Here is a 20,656-nt window from a genome sequence, read left to right on the forward strand (position 1 = left end):
TGTGTTCTTCCAAGCAGCCCTGAATCAGCATGCCCAGCTCTCTTTGCATACAACAGAAAAGCCTGAAGTTGTACAACTTCCTCCCCTCTCAAGCCAACAAGTTTCAAAGGTGAGTTATTTGCTTGTACCCTCATTCGAACACAATGCTAAGGATGAGTTTGGATATTTACTGTCTGTGTTATCAGTTAATTCTCAAGAGTCAGTGCTATGTCTATTCCACCTTTATATACACCCGAGAGCTGCAATTCTTGAATACAGAGCAGGAAGCCCAAAGAGTTAACCCAAACAAATGTCACTTGAAGTTATATTAAGCTATACATGCACTAGATGGAGAGAAATTTCCATATATCTTGAGTGGTTGATTCTCAACCACACATGAACTATTATTCAAGAGCTGCTGCATGGTGCTCGAGCACGGCTGTCAATGTAAGTTGCAAGCATATGTCGCATTCAAGAGCACAGTAAGTAATGCTTTGTCTTGTTATTTTATGGTACTCAAATGCAGACTGGTGAGGTTTTGTTTCATGCTGTGATAAGCAGAATCAAACTTCCTTTTCTGCTTAAGAAACAGGGACACACTGATGTCCACGGGTCTCAGTGCTAACTAACAAGGATTAGCATCATCTTCTGCAAAAAATCAAACAGCTTCTCCTCTCTGTATCACAATAAAACATTTCCTGAAACTACTCTGAAGTTGCTTCAGTATAGAACTTTCCTCATCTGCCACAAAGGCAGAAATTTCTTATCTGCTCTGCTTATTAGATCGCTCACCAAGATCAGGCTGCTGGGCTACCTCCTCATCTTTGTGCTTTCATGCCCTGGGGCTGTCTCACACATGTGATGTGGGATCATCTCTTCAGACAAGAGACCCCAGTCAAAGTTCCTGGCTGACATCCTACTTCTCCATCCACTCCCACGTCCACCCTTTGGACCACAACAGAATTGTTAACAAAACGAACTAGGCATCTCCTCCAGCCAAGACTGAAAACCTTATCTTCACATTTATTCATTCTCATTACTAGATGCCATCAAACACGTTTCTGTTCTTTCCTCAAGCCAAGGGGTTAAGGAGTTGCTTTACAAAAGAGTCCTTGTTACTTGGGAATCTTCCCAGTGATCTGCTACAGCTAGGAAAGTAGGTTCCCTCTATACTTAAGCAGCACAATGACTATAACTGGAAATTAAGTTTATGACCTTTGACATTGTGATTGACTTACTGACCACCAGAAGATTCTTGACTTGTTTCCTACTGGGCCTAAAATGGAGATAAAACTCTCAAACCTCTTACAGAAACCCCCATTCTGTATCTCTAAGCAGTTGTCTCCAAGCCACCACAAATCATTAAGTAATAACATGGAGGGCTACAGAGAACAGACATTCGCCACCTATGCATGCTTAACATCACCTTGCCTATTTTACAGGGCACTTCTGCTTCATCACCAAATTGCAGTCCTTGCTGTGTTTGTTAAAGAAGTCACTGTCCCAGATCTGTTTATTTTGGGCTAGATCCATGCAAAGGGAGGCTCTGTATTCTGTAGTAAGACCCTAGTGAGAGTTACAGCACTGCCTCTTAGGAAGGATGCTCAAGATTATCACATTCATTTACCGTGCACCATCACTTCAGAAAAAGAAGGCATGATGGCAGACATTTACATATCAGAAAATGAAGACCTTGCTGCTAGTAAATAAAAATCTACAAATGGAAGCAATTTCAAAAGGAGATCAGCAAATTAAAATTTAGTCTAAAAGAGGAAAAAAAATCACTGAGTTGTTTTAAATCTGTAGAACCCTGCACAGCAACATGGATGCAAAGCTTCTGTCCATCATCAGTCAGGTGAAAACCACCAAACTTGTAACAAAAGGCTTCAGAAGTACCACTCAGCACTGTCCATATCACCTCTCTCATAGAGGCTGCCATCCCTGCAGCGGACAGCAGAGAGTGCAGTGTGATCCCATTCTCCAGCCTGGGATGCCAGCCTTGGACTACAAATCAGCAGATACAGAGACTGCAAGGAAACCTACCAGCGTAGTGGTAATTTGCCAAAGGATGACACTTCAATCTCACTGGCTTTCTCAACAGCAGCTTCTCAAGAGTAACCTAAATAAAAAGGAGGGGAAACAGCAAATGCAGTCAGCTGCTACATAAAACCACATTTAGAAGACTATTTGGTAGGAAGATATAAATTAATTTTCTTTTTTTCTTTTCTGTCAAGTGAAATCACTCCAAGGCCCATGTGGTGTACCTCACAGAAGAGCACCTAATGCACACCTGTCCTGCCTTAATTAGCACAAATGTGACTATTACTTAGCAACTTCCAACTTTTCTCCCTTCTGCTTGCCACATGTTTATAGTGTTTGATTTGGTACTGTTAATTAATACTAATATTTAATGGTTGGTTTGATAGCATCAATATTGACAGCATTAAGTCATTTAAAATACCTGTTTAGGTCAATATCTGTCAGGAATGACAGCAAGTGTAGTTAATCTTCTTTTGGATAAGGAAAATAGATGATTTGTGGATTCCTCAAGTTTTTCCCATGACAACACAGACCCCTCTGTACTGCAGATTTCACATCCTGACAGTAAGTTCAGTCACCTGTCTCAGATCGAGCTAACAGAGCCTAAGGAAAGGGGGACACAAGCTAAAGCCTACTGTATTAGACAATCCATTGAAATTCAATCCAGACCTGTGTCCTGTTGCATTTGCTTTTAAAACTGGCTTTCCAGGAACTGGTGCAGAGCCTTGTCTTTCTCTAACACTAGGCAAAAAAGATCTTTTGCCCTAGTTAATAATATTCCCATCACTAAACTAATGCAAATGTTTGAAATGCATTATTTATATGAGAACTGTGTGCAATTACCTCACAGTTCTGAACAAATAAGTAGATGTGATTGCTGCTACAGAAAAGGGTAGTTATAAAGGGCTAGAAGAGGACTAAGCTATCTGTGACCAAATATAAAGCTTGTAAATTATCAGGGCTGGAGAAAGCACTGGGAGACATTCAAAGCCCCAAGGCTATAAACTAAGTAATCTTATCTATATGAAATATACAGTAAGCCTTCAGAGAGGCACTGCTTTGAAATTTAAATTTACAAAAGAATGAAAGAGAAAAGTCATTCCCCCAAAACGTTACAGGATGTTTAAAGCATCACTGCTAATCAATCAGAAATCTCTTTTTTATATAACCATATCTAAATCCATTTAATAAAGCATGCTAATTTATCTGCAGAAGAGGATTGTATCTCCCATTTCAGCTTCTTATCTTACCATAATATCTCCTTTCGCCTCAAAGAGAGAGTGCAAAGCATATTCTGAGTTAGTTCCTCCACCAGGTAACACACTGGAACAGCTCATATTTAAAAGGTCTTCCACTGTCAGAAACAAGTCAACATTTTACTGCTAATACAGTAGCCTGTCAGTCAAACATCGAGAACCAAGTATTCTGTAATGCCACTCAAAGACAATATAGTTCAGGGCAACAGCTTTCATACTCTCTCTCCCCACTGCCTCGTCTTCTGGTTTTAGGATCACTTACTTCAGAGAGCATGTAATGGGATCTACAGAGCCCATCCTTGAGATGGAGCAGGCTACTGCAGAGCCAGAGGCAGAGATTTGGCTGTGGAGCAGTGGCTTGCATAGGCCAGTGATATTGCCGTGCCAAGAAGGCTCCAGCCTGAGCACAAGAACAGAAGTTAATCATGCTGGAAGCAGGAACAAACTCTGCTCAAGAGTGGTAGAAGCTACGGAGGCTATCACATTTCCTCTCAGTTATGGTCACAGGACAGGCCCAGAAACCATCAGCTGCCTCTCATCCATGACCTCTGCCCTCACCAGGCAGTTCAGTAACAAAAAAAATCCCCACTTCCCAGCAATGATCTCTCCCCTTTGGCTGCCAGACAGCAGTTCATCTGCACTTCACTTTAAGTCCCACTATACAATGTCGTTACTCTGAACCTGGAACATGTAGTTCTGATCTCTTACTCTGCATTCTCAGTAATTAATACTCTCTTGAAAGTTTTGTACATCATATGCATGAGAAATCAACACTAATTCCTTCAATAGGCATAGGCTGACATATGAACTTCTAAAATAGCAAGTCATTGTACCTCTTTGTTGGAAGATTTTGTTCTCCAGTTCTGGCCATGGTTTCCAAACCAAAGTAGCTTTGTGCACATCTTTCTCCATTAGTAACCTGTCCTGCAGCTCAGGAATATCAGCCTGGAACCTGGACCCAATATTGATGCGTCTATAAAGACAAATAAATAAATAAGTATTCAACTACACAATGGGCAGAAAAAAACCCCAGAAGTTACATTAGTGTTCACTTGGTTTCCAACAAAACTTAAATTCTATTGGAGAGGCAGTAAATTGCATCAGATTGCTTTATGCAATGCTTTTACTCCCAGCATGATAAGTATTTTGAATATTAGAGAGAAATGATCTCTTTGTCGGGGGGAGAAACAAAAATTTCAACACAGAGTTTAAATTATGCTGAGATACCATACCTTACAGACAACTCAAGCTGGCCTATCTGTGGGCTGCCTAGCAAAGAGGCAAGATGCTGGAACCAGTAACCTTCTGTTTCACAGAGAACTGCATTCTTTGGCAGAGACAGACATTACAGCTGAGGGACAATCTTGCTTGCAGTCTGCCCTGGGGTATCTACCAGCTAACATCTCTCCAAAGCTCCACAGTTACCACATATGTAAAAGCAAGAGTACTGGATCAGCATATATTTTCCTCCCAGACATCACTAACCATTGTTTCACAGTCAGTGGCTCCCACCAAGACGTCCTGGCACTTTTGAACCATGACATCTACATCTTCCACAGCCACTTTGCTCCCAATGTCTCAGCCAGCATCCAGAGCAACCTTAAAGGCATCCAGCCCAATGTGATTTCAGGCAGTTGAATACAAGCTGAACAGTTCAACATGCTCCAGGCTGCACACTCTAGGTTGGAGCTAGTCTACAAAAGCAGTGACAAGAACAATATTGTTTTTCTTACGGTTCAACAGTCTGTTCTCCAGGCCCAGGCGTCACTGGAATGACACTTCCATCAATACTATCTGAAACAGAGATCAGAGTTTGAGCTTGAAAGGGTATTTTGGTAACAACTTCATTGCTGATGATAGTCCACCTCCCAGGCTGCACTGCCACTTCCCTATTAACATAAAGACTACTCCAGTCTAATTAAGGAAAAATTATGCTTTATCAGTTTTTAGAAAGAAACTGTCTAAATAGTTATAGCTAACAGAAATGTCCTAATTGCAGAGGTTTCTATTGCCCTGATCACGTATGATTATACACCTTCCTTTGTGAAACACTGAATACATTTAAAACAAACCCCAGGTATAAAACTAGGTCTTTTCTCTTCACTTTAGAAGACCCTGACGTAACAAGAGGCACGGTGGTCCTTTCTTGAAGCAGACAACATTGCAAGATCACAATCTGACTTGCTGGTTAGGCTCCTCTATTCACTTTATGCTTTACTACCACCTTTACAAAATCCAAGCCAAAAACTCTGATAAAGATGAACTTTTCCTGTGAAGTAGGAAAACCAACCATGCAAGTGAGCATGTAAAAATCATCAATAAGGTAATGCCAGAAGACAGAACAGTGGTATATGCTATGTACTGCCACTCTGTAAAATGTAGCACTTACTAGACCGACACAGGAGCACCCGCGGAGTAGGTGTCAGTGGAGTAAGTGGCAGCTGAGCATGCGAGGTGTTATGAGATGATGTGATAACACTGCTGAAGAGACCAGACCCTTGCCGAACTGGACTAAGCATCGGTGGCGGAGTGTAGGGGGGCAGCTCATGGGTCCGGTCTAACAGATGATCTCCAAGGACACGGGGAGAGCGAAGCTGACTCTGGTACAGTGTAGCACCAGAGTGGGACATGCTGAAGTTGAAGGAAGGAGGAGGTATGAAGAGAGGTTCAGGTCTGTGTCGATACTTCTTCTTGTCCTGCAATGGTTTGAAGTTCTCTTCCAATTTTACAGCACTTTGATGAGGTTTTTTGCTGATTTCCTAAATGAAAACACACATAAATTTAGTATTTAGGTATGCTTACATGTGGTTTGCACACAATCCCCTACAGCTTAGGGCAACAGCCAGAGAAAAGCGGTTATTGAGGTACCATCATAATAAGATTGGTCAGTACAGTGCGTGATCCTACACAGAAATCTCAGTGGAGAGAAAAAAAACAGGACAAATAACACTCATCTTCCTCAGCAATCCCTCTGAGTCAAGGTTGAGCTGAGCCACAGGCTCAGATATGGAGAGGCTGTTGCCAGCTTTTGAAGGTTCAGAGAACAACTCTCATAGGCCATGAGTCTCTCATGCCCTTCTTCAGCTCCACCAGACTACCCTGGCAACTTCAATGTGCCCTGAACACATACTTGCTGTTGGAAGTTCCTGTATTACCCAGCCACAGTTTATTAGAAACTTTATACAAGATGTTTTCCAATGCATTTATTTTGTTTGACTAAGAAGGACACATGAGCTCAGTGAAATTACTCCAGTACTCAGCAACAGGAAAGGAAGAAAAAAGTAATAAATTCAAATTCTTTGCCTCTTATCACTACATTCCCATCAGCTTGAGCACAGTCCAGCTGCAACGAATCTTGAACTTAACCCTCTCCTCTTTCCTTGGAGGGAAAAGGGTAGTAGATGACCATGTGAGAAATTCACACACTAACATGCCTAGAATTCTAAAATTTGAATGTTGAAAGTAATTTAATCTCTTGAGTCCACAGAAGCAGGAGGCACAGGATTTCCGCAAACCTGAAATCTGGATTTCTGGGGGATGGAGAGGGAAGAAAGTTGTTCTCAGGTTGTGCTTTAACAATACAAAGAAGCTGGTAGATGAACACAGTTTTAAATAAACTGCTTTCAGGTGTTCAGATTGTAGATCTTCTTTAGGACAAACTTGGAAAGCAGAAGTTTGAAAGATAGGGTTACACCATAATGTCTGCATCATCTGGGAAATACTACTACATAAAAGTAAATTACTACAATGTATGTTCAGACAACATACATGTTTACACCACGGGTGGCTCTTGAAAAATCACATTCACTAAATAAAAATCATGTCTAATAAGCATTAACACTGTCGCCCTTTGTCCCTTACATTAATACATTACAGCTTGTGGAAATGCTTTTGATTAGAGAGGTCCTGTCCTCTCTATTAGATCATGGCTGTATCCTCTCCAACAGCTGTTGACATTTTTTCCTCTCAAAAAAAAAAAAGTTTTGGAAAAGTTTTCCTTTTGAAGGGGAAAAAAAAAAAAGCAGCTATGGAGAATTTTGTTGATAAAGGACATGAACAGTGAAAGCATGAGGGTTACCTGCACCACAGACATAGTCCCTCACGACAGAAAACATTCAGTGTTCAAAAGTCAAAAAAGGGGAGACCCTCCAAATTCAAGGGGGGAAAAAACCAATCCCCTACTTGGGCTAGAGCCAAGTTTTTGATCAAGGGCTCATTTTGGTCTGCTCTTGAAACGCAGAAGAGCTGGTATTTATTTCTCGCTAGCGAAAACAAACTAACCAAGACAACATCTTAGAGGTCCTATATAATTCTTGCCTCCAACAGTGCTTCACCTACGGTACATACCTTAGCCTCAGTGTAATTATGCCAGCACTACTTTCAAAAATATCACAATGAATATTAAAGGAGCTCTCGCTGCCCAAGGGCTCTCAATGTACAATCACCCCAACACTTTTCTGAAGCTCCAGGGTACCAATTATCCAAGACTGAATACATCCCTGTGGGTCCTGCTGCCCCCCTGACAGATGCACAGTGTAGATCGTGATGGACCTCGCTTTGTTGCTAGGTTCACCTCATGGTCCTGCAGCCTTGCTGAAAATTTAGTTTCCTTCTGCTGCTCGATTTCACTGATTCCATGAGCTTGCGGGAGCTTTTCTGGGCAGCTCAAAGCATGGTATAAATAAATGCAACATAAAGGTCTAGTTCTTTGGTATTAAAAAAAAAGCTCCAATGGTGCAATCTCCTTCAGAAAAAAAGAGGGAACTGTAGGATCTTTTGATCGTCGAATGTTTCCAATGCTACTGGCTTATATAAAAGACAGGATCCAGAGAGAAAAATGTGCAAGTTTAGTTTGCTTGGGGAACGACAAGGACTACAAGCGTAATTGAGTGAATGAGTGTGCATTTAGCCAAACACTGGCAGATTTAATCACAGTCACTTTACATACGCTGCAGAAATACACAAGCCCAAGCCACCTACTCTGATGTCTCCAGAGAAGATCTCCCACTCAGAGCCCAAGGATTCAGAAAAGACTGTCCCTTTTCTCTCCAGAAACTAGAAATAGAAAAGAAAAACTGTACTGCTGAGTTACAAACTAAGTATTGTGAGATGTTGGCTTGCACAGTAGAGTGCAAGATTATGTGTAAAACCTCTTGTCTGAAAGGAAGAGGGTGAAAGATTTTATATATATTTAAAATTAGTACGTATGTCTGAGTGAAGGGTCAGGAACGAGGACAATAAATACACAATGGTATATATTGTCCCCAATTCTGGCCATCAGACTCACAAGTGCAATAAAAAAAACAAGGTACAAGAGTATTTCTCTGCATTACTCAGGTAATACCATATAGTACTTGAACTCTGCAGTGATCTCTCATGGCATAGTCTGCAAGCCTTGGTTTGAAGAAACAAGCAGCATCTATTCCTACACTGGACTGTGAAACAAACAATACTGCTTGCTGCAGGATTCTTTCAGGAAAACAACAAAGAGCAAGTGCTCACCAATCTCTTGTGCTAGCTGACAATTTCAGTTTTATGTGCAAAATTAAAGCAGTGAGTGTATTCTATACCAGAATTCTCAGCGACTAACCCTCTGATCTGACACATGCAGAAAGAAAGGGAAAACTGACTTTTCTGCAAAACTCTGAGTTGGCAAGATTTGTATTGGCTTAGACCACATACTGTAAGCACTGCACAGTGCCCTCCTATCAATGGCTGAAATGAGAAGCACATATATCTGACTTGAGAAAAAACAGGAAGAAATAAAACTGCTGAATTTTAAGCAATAACATAAAAACAAAGCACCCTGAGAAGGAAAAAACAAAAACAGTGAAAAAGATAGTAAATCCCTTTGTTCTAGTGGGATAAAATAATATTATGTTCCAATTTCAAATTATTTATTTTAATCTGAGGCCTTGTTTCCCTAGCAAAGGGAAAATTAATATTTTCAAAGGATTGAGGAAGAAACGCTATGATGCTACAGGCCTTTTTCGTTTATTAGGCATCATTAAGATACCAGAAAATATTCTAGCACATGGATGGTCTAGAAAGTAGCAGCACTATAAGCAAAGGGATTTAACAAGCCCAGCACAGTTAGTGGCAAGAAATGCAGCACTCACAGAGGACGAGCAGGGGTTGGCCACTTTTGGACTGCACGGTGGAGAGTAAGTCATCTTCACGAGAACAGGCATCTCGTCATCTGACACAGAGTTGGCAGGCTTGTCTTTGACTGTGGCAGTGTTGGCAGAGGGCTGCGTGCTGGGCTCAGGTGACAGAAGCTTTACAGGGACAGACACTGGCATGACGATGGGTGCAAGGCTATCCACCTCTTTAGGTAGCGGCTGCTGTGGTGGTTTCTCTCCTTCATCCTGTACAGACAATTAAAGGCTTTCAGCCCGAGTGAGGGAGGGCTACTTCTGAATCGATACACTACAGAACATATGCACCACAACTGAAAAAAGTGGCCAGGGTTACAAAACACAACAGTGCTCCTTGTTGGACTTTGTATTTGCCTTGAATTAAGTTGGCAGCTTACTTGTACTCCTACATAGGAGTCATTCAGCCTTGGTGATAAATAACCACATTAAGCATCTTTACAAGATAACTTGCAGGAGGGGAGATAAATGCGTGCCCTTTTTATCACTATAAAGACAGTATTCCCCATCACCCACCTAAAAACAAAGACACAGATGGTGTGACTTTGGTAGCTCTTGGCCTTCCTGGGGTACTCTCTGTTAGAACAGAATTTCTAAAATCTCAGGACAGAGAGACTGTCTGATAGGACAACTTATTTTTACGCAGAACAATTTAAACGCACGTTCTTGGTTTAGCATTTGTTGATACCTATAGAACTAAAACACTTAGGAAGAAAACTGTCAAATGTTAAACAATCTTGCTCCTTCACTTAAAGCCTGGGAAGGCTTCCAATAAACATCCCTTAGTCATCCAAGCAGCCCAAATAAAAATAAGGAAGACTCAATGCTCCTGATATTTCTAATATCATAAACAAACATGAGGGGGAAAAAGTTAGATGATCCTGATGTGACTTTGTAAGGTGGTTTTGTAACATGCAGAGAAACAGAGAGGGACAAATGATGTTGTCTTCTATCACTGCCTCTGACTTTAAAACAAGACTTCTGGCCTTCGAAGTAGCAGCTATGTGCTACTTATTCTACTTATGCAGGGTGTGACATAAAACAGAACTGGGAAAAACAGGTTTTGACAGAAAAGCAAAGCATGGCAAAGCAAGCAAACATCAACACAGAAAAGAGAGCATCGAATACTGAAGTAAAATTAACTGCTACCTGTTTGAAGTTAGGAGATGCTCTTACTCCTCCGTGTGACCTCATGTGACCATTTAGAGCAGGCAAACTCTTAAACTCCTTCAAGCATACTGAACACATTAGCTTGTTCTTCCCATCAGTTCTCTCAGGAAATGCTTCTCTGTTCTGGCCACTATTTTTATTTTCATTTTTTTAGTGTGGAACAGAAGAAAAGACATTAGTTCAGCATGTTCTCTTTAACACAAAGAAAGCTTTTTGGTCAAGGAAGTCAACAATATTTTATAGCTAGATGGTTATGAAGCCACAAGTAAGCACAGGGTGAGCACTGTGGAATACATGGGCAGTTATCTAGATCAGCTGCTCCCAAGATGGGGGAAGGAAGGATTTGAGTAGTACACTCATCAAGATGAGGCTCCCGGTTTGGAAAGTCTGAGCAGATGAGATCTATCGTAATAAACCTACATTTCCCCATTCATGACAGCACTTAACAAGTACTTGGACACAATGCCCCTCCTTATGGTAGACAACCACGATGGAGGATACCTCAGCTATTCAGAGGTGAGACCTTAAGAAAACCAGAAGATCCCTGCTGCTGAAGATACCAATCCAAACCACACACCATTCATTCTCTCATAAATGCAACACCGAGCTAATTGCTTTCATGTTTTTGCTTCTTGTTTCAGTTTTTTTTCTTTTTTTTTTTTAATGACAAATAATTAATTTGATTTTATTGCTGGGTGCAGGGTGGAAATGACCCAAACTTAAATTCACAAAGCATGAAACTAAAGATGTTTCTACAAGAACAACATCTATTACCTACCCAGAATGCATTCCCCTCCCTCTAAACTGCAGCACTCCTTCATATTTCTCATATTTCAATTAAAAAGACAAAAATCTTTTAGAAATACCTTTGTTCTGGGGAAAGCGGCTGCAGTCTGCTATCTGACAGTTGCACCTGCTATCAAAGGAGGAGAGTGGGAAATGAGGAGGAAAAAAAGAGAAAGTAATTTTTCAGGAAGTATGAATGCATAAATGAAGCTGCTCAAAGCTTTATGTCTGTATTTTGCATACGATTTTACCAATATTAAAAGCCTTTGAAAGTCTTACATTTCTCTACCAAATCACTGCCTCTGTGAGCATGGCTAGTGCAAGTCTTCTTACATTCACCTGCTGTTTGAAGGCTTTCCTCTGACCAAGATGATTTTCTTTTGGAAACAGGGAGTTGACTAACTCTTCCTGCACAATCGAGCCCTCAGGTATTGAAAAATCAGTGAGATCACCAATTGTAACTGGGTCCTTCCTCCCCCAAAACCAAGGCAGAACCTCCCAAAGTCTCTCCCGAGGGAAGCAGTAGCCCAGCAGCAGCAGTAGCTCTGTGCTATCACCAGCCTGGCTTGAAGCCAACCCAGTGACAGAGACAGAAGTCTGTTAGTGCAGTTCCCCAAAACATCCCAGCGATGCCCACTGCTCACATCCTAACCTTCCAGTTCTCCTGCAACTGTTTAGTTTCCATGTCTCCCTACTCTTCTGTAAAATAAGTTTGGCTGAGGAAGGATCTAAAATATCACCTACCTGAGGCCACATGGTGCTGGGAGAGTCTTGCTGAGAGCTTTTGTTGTTCAGGTGAACACCAGAGGGTGGCAAGAGAGTTCGATGAGGGACAGCATTACCTACAGAATTAATCTCCTGTCGTGTGGGATCATCTGTGGTCTCTGGTGGAGTGAGGCCAACATGGGAGTTCAGGGAGAGTGCTCTGCTCTCACTCGGATATTGCTTCTGCTGATCTTGCTGCTGCAGTAAACTCTGCGGGTACAAGTGCCTGTACTGGTCAGGGGGATCTTGGTAGCAATACTGAGGCACTGCTCCCAACTGGATAAGCTGCACAGGATGACTTGGATCCTGAGTGTACTGGTGTGGCTCATGCATAGTCTTTGGATCGGGTTCCCTGTGATACGTAGGAAGCGGCAATTGCATCTGTTGCTGTTGTTGCTGTAACTGCTGCATGACAGGTTGTGTTTGGTAATACTGAGCTATTTGCATTGGACACTGCCGCTGCTGCTGCTGCCGAGCCGGCTGTTGCTGCTGCTGTTGGATCTCCTGTATTGAGAGCCTCTGATGTCCCTGCTGCTGCTGAGCATAGTACTGAGTCTGCTGCAAGTGCTGCATTGGTTGCGGTAAGAGCTGCTGGGACTGCATTTGTTGGATGTGTGTCTGTCCTTGCTGAAAGGCAGAATGCATCTGCATTTGCGATAAATGCTGCTGGTACTCATAGTACAACTGTTGGTGCTGCATGACTTGCATTTGTTGCTTTTGCTGTGTGCTTGCAAAATTCTGGTGTGCTTGCTGTGGCACTGGTTGGTATCTTTGTACACTGGAAATTACAGGCTGTTGCTCAACCGCTGGCTTCTGGGACAGCAGCTGCCGGAGTGCACTGTCACCAGAATTATCCACCATTGAAGACTCAGTGTGCAAAACCTGAGCCATGTTGTTGACTTGAATTCTCAAATTTTGGCTAGCAAACACTTGCGTAAAGGAGTCCAATTTATGCAGGACCCCACTGGTAATTTTTTGTGATCGATTTTCACCAGGTTGAGAGAAAGGATATTGGTATCCGTCATGGGACTCCCCCTGCCCGAGGGGGCTCCACATTGCGCTTTGATTATTCAAATTGTTCCTCACTGGGACATGGTTTCCTGAGCCAGAATGTGTCCAGCTGGTTGGTCTGGACGTATCCATTGACCCAAGACTTTTTGAACCTACAGGCAAAGCTATATTGTCTCTTGAATCTTGGGGAAACTGAGGGGAGAGAGGGGACGCCTGGGGAGCATCTATAACAGATGTCCCATAGCTATGATTTAGAGATGGAAGGGAGTTCATTTGGTGTTGTTGGTAGTACAAGTTCTCATTGCTGTTGGCAGTATGGTTAGTTTTATATAATTGCTGGTCCCCCATTTTTGGTCACTTCTGTTCCAAGCTTACAGGCACACGAACCATTGAAATCTCTTTGAACCCTGAGATAACTGAGCAAAGGGAAGGGAGGGAAGGGAAAAAGCCAGAACTACTTAGAATCCAGCATGTCCATGTGCATGACAAGGACTAAGATTTCCTCCAGTCTGTCAGTAATCCAAATCTCGGACTCAATGTTGCTTCACATCTTCAATAAATGGACCACAGCACAAACCAATAGGTTCAGCATGCCAGGCACCTGTAGAGTGAAAGAACAAAGTAAGTGCTGGCTGTTTGCATAACCTGTTACTGTTATTGCCTCAAAAAAAACCTGTAAAATCTCATAGTTTTAAATACATAATCAGATGCAAAACTGTAGCAGCTGGGCTATTCCAGAGCAGTTAGATTACTTCATCTCATCCCATTATCCTGCCTCTTCTGTAGCACTCTGATAAAATCATTCTGCCAAACCAATAAAGGCTTATTCGTCAAAGCTGGGGTTTTTTTCCCTCCTGAAGTAGATGAACTTTCAAGAAGTTTCAGCAGGCCACATACTGCTCTCTTATGACATGTTTTAGCCAGACAGTTAACTATTAAGCCAAGTCATCTTCATATTATTACAGCCCTATTGTCAGAAGTAACACATCCATTTTATAACATAAAACTAAGTTCTGCTGACACCATGGATACCTCCACAAAGGCCTGAAAATGCAGGTAAAAATACCATGGCTATGAACAAAGCTGACCATCCTGAGATATCAGCATCTAAAAGGACATAAAAGAAAAGTTGCAATCTAGGATTTACACAGATCCTTCCACAGCTGCTCACAACTTTCATGGTATCTACAGGAGGTGACCATTGGCTATGTAAAAATAGAGCATCACTGAAGAATAAAATGCAGCAGTAACACTTGTTGCTGTGACAATTAAAAAATTGTGACAGTAGTTATCTAACTGCACCTGTGGATGTACATTTATTTGCTTCATCTACATGAAATGCAATTAAGGCCAAACCAGTCCATGGAAACATTTTCTGACCACTCACCTTACATCGGGAGCACCAAATTTCAACTTCTGCTCTACTCTCCCTCCTTTCCTCTCTGTTTGCACTATTTGAACAGACTAATTTATACCAAATGAAACCTTTTATCATTTTTACTGTATGAACTGTAATTCAAAGCAACACTTATGAGATGTCTGTACCGTTTTTGATGAATAAAACAAAATACACAGGCATATTATAGGATTGTTTTACTATTCCACAGTATGAAGCAATCACTGCGTCTACAATCACACACATGCAGAGATACAATAAGCCTACGCACACAAATACTTTTAAACAAAAAACGCGATTCTTAACTTTAACAAGAGCAGAAAAATATTAGACCACAATCTTAACTCTGCCTCCTTCACAGCTGCCTTTCTAAACATAATGCTTTCCAAAAATCCCCGCATACTGATGTCCTTACCTTTTTAAACATAGGGGAATCCTTGATCTTGATGGATAAATGTGAAGTCACTGACAGAGAAAATTTTAACCACTGCCAGATGCATATTAATGAGTTCTGTGCTAGCAACAGTAAATAAGGATAACACATAGCTGCAGGCAGAAAGAAACAACTTTTCCGTTCCAGTATAATGTATGACAAAAAACCATAGCTCTGAATGAAGAGGGCTTTCAGTGTGCACAGTTTTGTGTAAACCATCTGCAGCCATTAGCATGTAACATTTTTACGTGACAAATAATGGCTGAGAATAATTGCAATCTTATTTCCCCTTTCCGGAAATATACATTGCTTCATAGTTTCTCTGAACACACTCCCATCCAGATTTTTAGAGACAAATAATTAAAAAAAAGATATGAGTCAACAATGAACGGTCAGGCTTCCAACAAGATTTTTCAGCCACGACCCAACTTCAAAGATTTCCTATTAAAAATTATGAAGGGAAACTAAACAAAACCTCCATGAAACGCTCAAACAGTGTAAAAATAAACACTGTGCAGTATTTTGCACTGAAAGGCCATCAACTTTTGGAGGAAGAGAGGGATCCTACACAGGAATATGCATCTCCTCTTATGCCTGCCAAGAAAGCTCAGCCAAGATGCTCTGAATGCATCTTCCCATGAAAACAGGGCACTATTGGATCCACCTATAAACCGTTTGTACAGGAGGTATGACCTATTTCACCTATTAACAGTGTTATAATTTACTCCAAGTTCCTTCGTTTGGAACCTTCTATTTAAAGTTTGAAGTGGTAAGTGTTAGTTAAAGAGCAAGAATAAATGTCTCCAGGAGACAATTGAAAGACCACTTATTCCTCAGGCAGCAAACGTTTCAGTATAAAAATCAATCAAGTGTCCAGCCAGGCCCCAGACCACTCTTTCCACAGGCAGAAGCACCATGGTGGCAGATGCTACCGCCTATACCGGCAGCCACAGCCAGTTTTGTGGCCGTCAGAGGAAGCGTCAGTCCCTGGGCACACACTAAACTCCACTTATTGCACCCTTTCACCTAGGAGTTACCTGTCAGCTCTTGGGGTACTAGAAAACACTCAAGAAGGTTTTGTTTCCAAGGCATCAGCACAAACCTCTTTTCTCCTCTCTTAAAAGAAAGATTAATTTAAAATGCTTATAGCAATTTCCTCCAACAGCTCCAGCATCCTCAACTCACCTCCTGTTTGGGAGGTGAGACATACTGCTGTCTGTTAGGTAGGTTACAGAGTTAACGCAGTTACACAGATACATCTGTAAAATCTGGAAAAATAATATAATAGAATATTACATCAAAATATCAGTCAAGTCACAAAAGGACTTGAAAGCTCAGTTACTGTGAAAATCACATTTGAAAATATCTGGATTGTTTTCTAACACCAATTCTCACCAAAAAAAAAAAGAGGAGATGAAAACCTTCCTTTCAAAAACATCACTGAGCTGCAGAGAGAAAAGCACAAATGTTTAAAAAAGAACTGTTATTCTACATTTAGGTAACAGAGAAATAAAACAGATAGGCACACTGATAAAAGCATAATCGGTAATAAACCACTCCCTTAGATACCAGATTTTTTTTTGTACTTGAACAGGCTTAAATCCAAGGGCTCCATGCTGTGTACACCGAGCATATGCAATCAGCTTTAAAAAAAATGCTAACAATATACATTTCTTGTCAGATTAAAATTTAACAGTATTTCATAGAATCATAGAATAACCAGGTTGGAAGAGACCCACCAGATCACTGAGTCCAACCGTTCCTATCAAACACTAAACCATGCCCCTTAGCACCTTGTCCACCCGTGCCTTAAACACCTCCAGGGAAGGTGAATCAACCACCTCCCTGGGTAGCCAGTTCCAGTGCCCGATGACCACTTCTGTGAAAAACTCTTTCCCAATGTCCAGCCCAAATCTCTCCTGGTGGAGCTTGAGGCCATTCCCTCTTGTCCTGTCCCCTGTCACTTGGAAGAAGAGGCCAGCACCTCCTTTCAGGTACTTGTAGAGAGCAATGAGGTCTCCCCTCAGCCTCCTCTTCTCCAGGCTAAACAACCCCAGCTCTCTCAGCCGCTCCTCATAAGGCCTGTTCTCCAACCCCTTCACCAGATTCGTTGCTCTTCTCTGGACTCGCTCCAGAGCCTCAACATCCTTCTTGTGGTGAGGGGCCCAGAACTGAACACAGGATTCAAGGTGCAGTCTCACCAGTGCTGAGTACAGAGGGAGAATAACCTCCCTGGACCTACTGGTCACTCTGTTTCTCATACAAGCCAAGATGCCATTAGCCTTCTTGGCCACCTGGACACACTGCTGGCTCATATTCAGTCGCTGTCAACCAACACCCCCAGGTCCTTCTCCTCCAGGCAGCTTTCTAGACAGACTTCTCCCAGTCTGTAGCACTGCATAGGGTTGTTGTGCCCCAAGTGCAAGACCCGGCATTTGGCCTTGTTAAACCTCATGCCACTGGACTCAGCCCAGCAGTCCAGCCTGTTCAGATCCCTTTGCAGAGCCTCCCGACCCTCCAGCAGATCCACACTTCCACCCAGCTTAGTGTCATCCGCAAACTTGCTAAAGGTGCACTCAATGCCTTCATCCAGGTCATTGATAAAGACATTGAACAGGGCTGGACCCAGCACTGAGCCCTGGGGAACCCCACTTGTCACCGGCCTCCAGCTGGATTTCACACCATTTCCCACCACTCTCTGGGCCGGGTCATTCAACCAGTTTTCCACCCAGGAGAGTGTGCGCCTGTCCAGGCCAGAGGCTGACAGTTTCCGAAGCAGAATGCTGTGAGAAACTCTGTCAAAGGCTTTACTGAAGTCCAGGAAGATACATCCAACAGCCTTCCCCTCATCCAGCAGCCGAGTCATTTTGTCATAGAAGGCGATCAGGTTAGTTTGGCAAGACCTGCCTTTTGTGAACCCATGTTGACTGGGCCTGATCACCCGGTTCTCTTGCATGTGCTTCATGAAAGCACTCAAGATCACCTGCTTCATGACTTTCCCTGGCACTGAGGTCAGACTGACAGGCCTGTAGTTTTCTGGGTCCTCCCTGCGACCCTTCTTGTAGATGGGCACAACATCAGCCAGCCCCCAGTCCAGTGGAGCTTCCCCAGTCTTCCAGGACTGTTGGAAGATGATGGAAAGGGATTTGGCCAGCACATCCGCCAGCTCCTTCAATACCCTTGGATGAATCCCATCCGGCCCCATAGACTTGTGGGTGTCTAGTTGGGCTAGCAAGGCTCTGACCACCTCCTCGTGGATCATGGGAGCCTCATTTTGCTCCTCTAGCTCCTGGGTTTGTACACAGACGGAACGACTTTCTTTACAATTAAAGACTGAGGCAAAGAAGGCATTAAGTACCTCAGCCTTTTCCTCATCCCCTGTCACTGTTGTTCCTTCTGCATCCAATAGGGACTGTATGGTCTCCCTAGTCCTCCTTTTATTATTTATATATTTATAGAAAGATTTTTTGTTATCTTTCACAGACTTTGCCAATCTGATTTCTAGTTGAGCCTTAGCCCTTCTGATTTTTCCTCTACACAATCTCACTTCCCTCCTGTAGTCCACCCAAGAGGCCTGTCCCCTCTTCCAGAGCCCATAAACGTTTCTCTTCTTCTTGATGTCACTCAAGATCTCTCTGTTCAACCAAGCTGGTTTTCTTCGCTGCCGCCTTTTTTCCTGGAACATGCGGATGGCTTTCTCCTGAGCTGCTAGGATTTCCTTTTTGAAGAGCTCCCAGCCCTCATGGGCTCCCTTACCCTTAAGTACCGTACAGCGCTGTACACATCATCATTAGTTAGATTCTGGCCAAATCAGAAGTCATTGGCAACATAGTGAATGATTTCAACTTCTTTTAATGGTAAGAAGAAAAGAGTGCTTTTTCTCCTTTTTCCTTAGCAGTCATGCCTAAACACCCATCACTGCTATTTATCACAAATCCAACTACTAAATGGTTAAAATCAAGCAACTAAAAGCAGCAGGAGTTTTAAAGCAACAGTGGTTCTGCAGTTCTACATTTCTTCCCAAGAGTCATTTGTGTTACTTAACCTATTAGGTTTCTGACATTACAAATATATCCCAGTTACGCAATCATTACAAAGAAACATGAAAATGAATGTAAAAGGACAGAAACATTTCTGCAGCCTGCCTAGAAAGAGAAATACCCTACTTATGTTTATGGATGGAATCTGGACTTACACTAATGGGAGTTCAATTGATTTCAACAGAGACAAGGTTTCACTCCAACTCTTTTCTCATCATTTCAACATGGTCCCCTGCAAACCGCGCAGCTCCATACTCCAGACTGAAAGCCAGGGACATGCCAAGTTAGCTGAAATGCCTTTACACACTCCAACTGTCTCCCTCTGTAAACACAAGCAACTGTATGGCAATACAAGTAATGGTCTCTCTCGGAAGCATACCATATCTTAATTCTGGTTAACATAAAATGGAAGAATATTTCAATGTTATCAATCTTCAGTACAGGTGATCTGGTTCTCCTCCTTCATAGCTACATCATCAGAGAGTCAGAAGAACTTAGAGAAGACAGACAGTGAAAACATCAAGGACATGGTAGTTATATAAGAAAACCACTCCCAGCTCCATCACACACCACAGACCCTGAAAAACAAATTTTTTCAACTCCAGTAAAGAACAACTCAAGTCACAGACACATTAAGGGACTGCCTGAACCCACATGAATTTCAGGGCAAGAAACCCACGCCAAATAAGTCAGTACTTGAAAGTCAGGCTGGGTGTGGGCTGCAAACCCAGGCCTGAATGCTAGCCAGTTCCAGTACTGACTTAGTGGTGAAGGATGACAAAAGACTGTATGAAAGCAGATGCTGAAGGAAGCAGACCCATTAACAGACTGTAAAGCTATTACAGCACTGATTTAAGCCTTCTCAGTAGTTTGCATGGCTGTGCATCAAAAAGGGAATTGGATCCTATGGTTTGTCCAATATATTTCAAGTTTTTCAGCTGTCACTTTAAGCAAAAATCTGCATGCTTTTATAGACTACTAGTTAGACTGAAAAGAAGAAGACTGGATAAGATGGCAGATGCAAGAAACACCTGTGTTCAACCAGCTCCTGCAGGACAGAGCACTCATAAGCAACAGTTCCAGCAGATGCTCATTTGCTGGAGCACAATCCCTCTGCATGTCCTTCCCTCAGGCACAGCAAAACCCCAGTTAAAGCAAGTTTAACCACCACTTAGCAATCTAAACTGTTTTTTAACACTTAAAGCATGCCTGCTTACGGAAATGTGTCATGGCTGTGTGTTCTCCCAACACTGCAGATGAGTTTTATTCATGCCTTACAGCCCTTCAGTCACACAGGCTGAGATAGGGCTTTCTCAATTGGCTGTCTCTTTGCTATTAGAATCTAAACTTCATTTTTAATGGTGGATAAGGCAAAATCCAAACCCAGAAGTTGTCTGTTCTCTTTCTTCCTTTCGATTCCACACCTCCCCACTTCCCCCGAGTTGGCTTCAACAGAAACAAAACAATTTATCTTATTCAGTTTTTAGCCTTTTTTATAAGAATGCTTTTATTGACTGTTTTGCTATTCAGAACTGTGAGATCTTCTGCTAAACTATTCCTAAATCAAGACAGTCATCATTCACATCACCCTGCTGTCTGATTTCCTTTAGGACAGACACATGAAT

General features: G+C 42.2%; 1 protein-coding gene across 8 annotated transcripts in view; it reads right to left on the reverse strand.

The window, feature by feature from the left end:
- The window catches only part of TRERF1 (transcriptional regulating factor 1), a 104,228-nt gene that overhangs the window by 9,400 nt on the left and 74,172 nt on the right, over positions 1–20,656 (reverse strand). For 4 of the 8 annotated variants that reach the window (XM_069852858.1, XM_069852860.1, XM_069852861.1 and 1 more), the window contains 9 exons: positions 12,131–13,763; positions 11,467–11,516; positions 10,580–10,730; positions 9,395–9,643; positions 5,665–6,034; positions 5,009–5,069; positions 4,109–4,248; positions 3,270–3,373; positions 2,023–2,098 (listed from right to left, as the gene is read on the reverse strand). In XM_069852858.1, coding sequence (XP_069708959.1) covers positions 2,023–2,098; positions 3,270–3,373; positions 4,109–4,248; positions 5,009–5,069; positions 5,665–6,034; positions 9,395–9,643; positions 10,580–10,730; positions 11,467–11,516; positions 12,131–13,510 — 2,581 coding nt within the window. In that variant the 5' untranslated portion in view covers positions 13,511–13,763. Of the gene's footprint in view, positions 1–2,022; positions 2,099–3,269; positions 3,374–4,108; positions 4,249–5,008; positions 5,070–5,664; positions 6,035–9,394; positions 9,644–10,579; positions 10,731–11,466; positions 11,517–12,130; positions 13,764–14,973; positions 15,234–20,656 lie in introns of those variants that run through there. The other 4 variants (XM_069852863.1, XM_069852864.1, XM_069852866.1 and 1 more) reach the window with 4 other exon arrangements.

Source organism: Phaenicophaeus curvirostris, chromosome 2 (assembly GCF_032191515.1).
Source record: "Phaenicophaeus curvirostris isolate KB17595 chromosome 2, BPBGC_Pcur_1.0, whole genome shotgun sequence".
Lineage (NCBI taxonomy): Eukaryota > Metazoa > Chordata > Aves > Cuculiformes > Cuculidae > Phaenicophaeus > Phaenicophaeus curvirostris.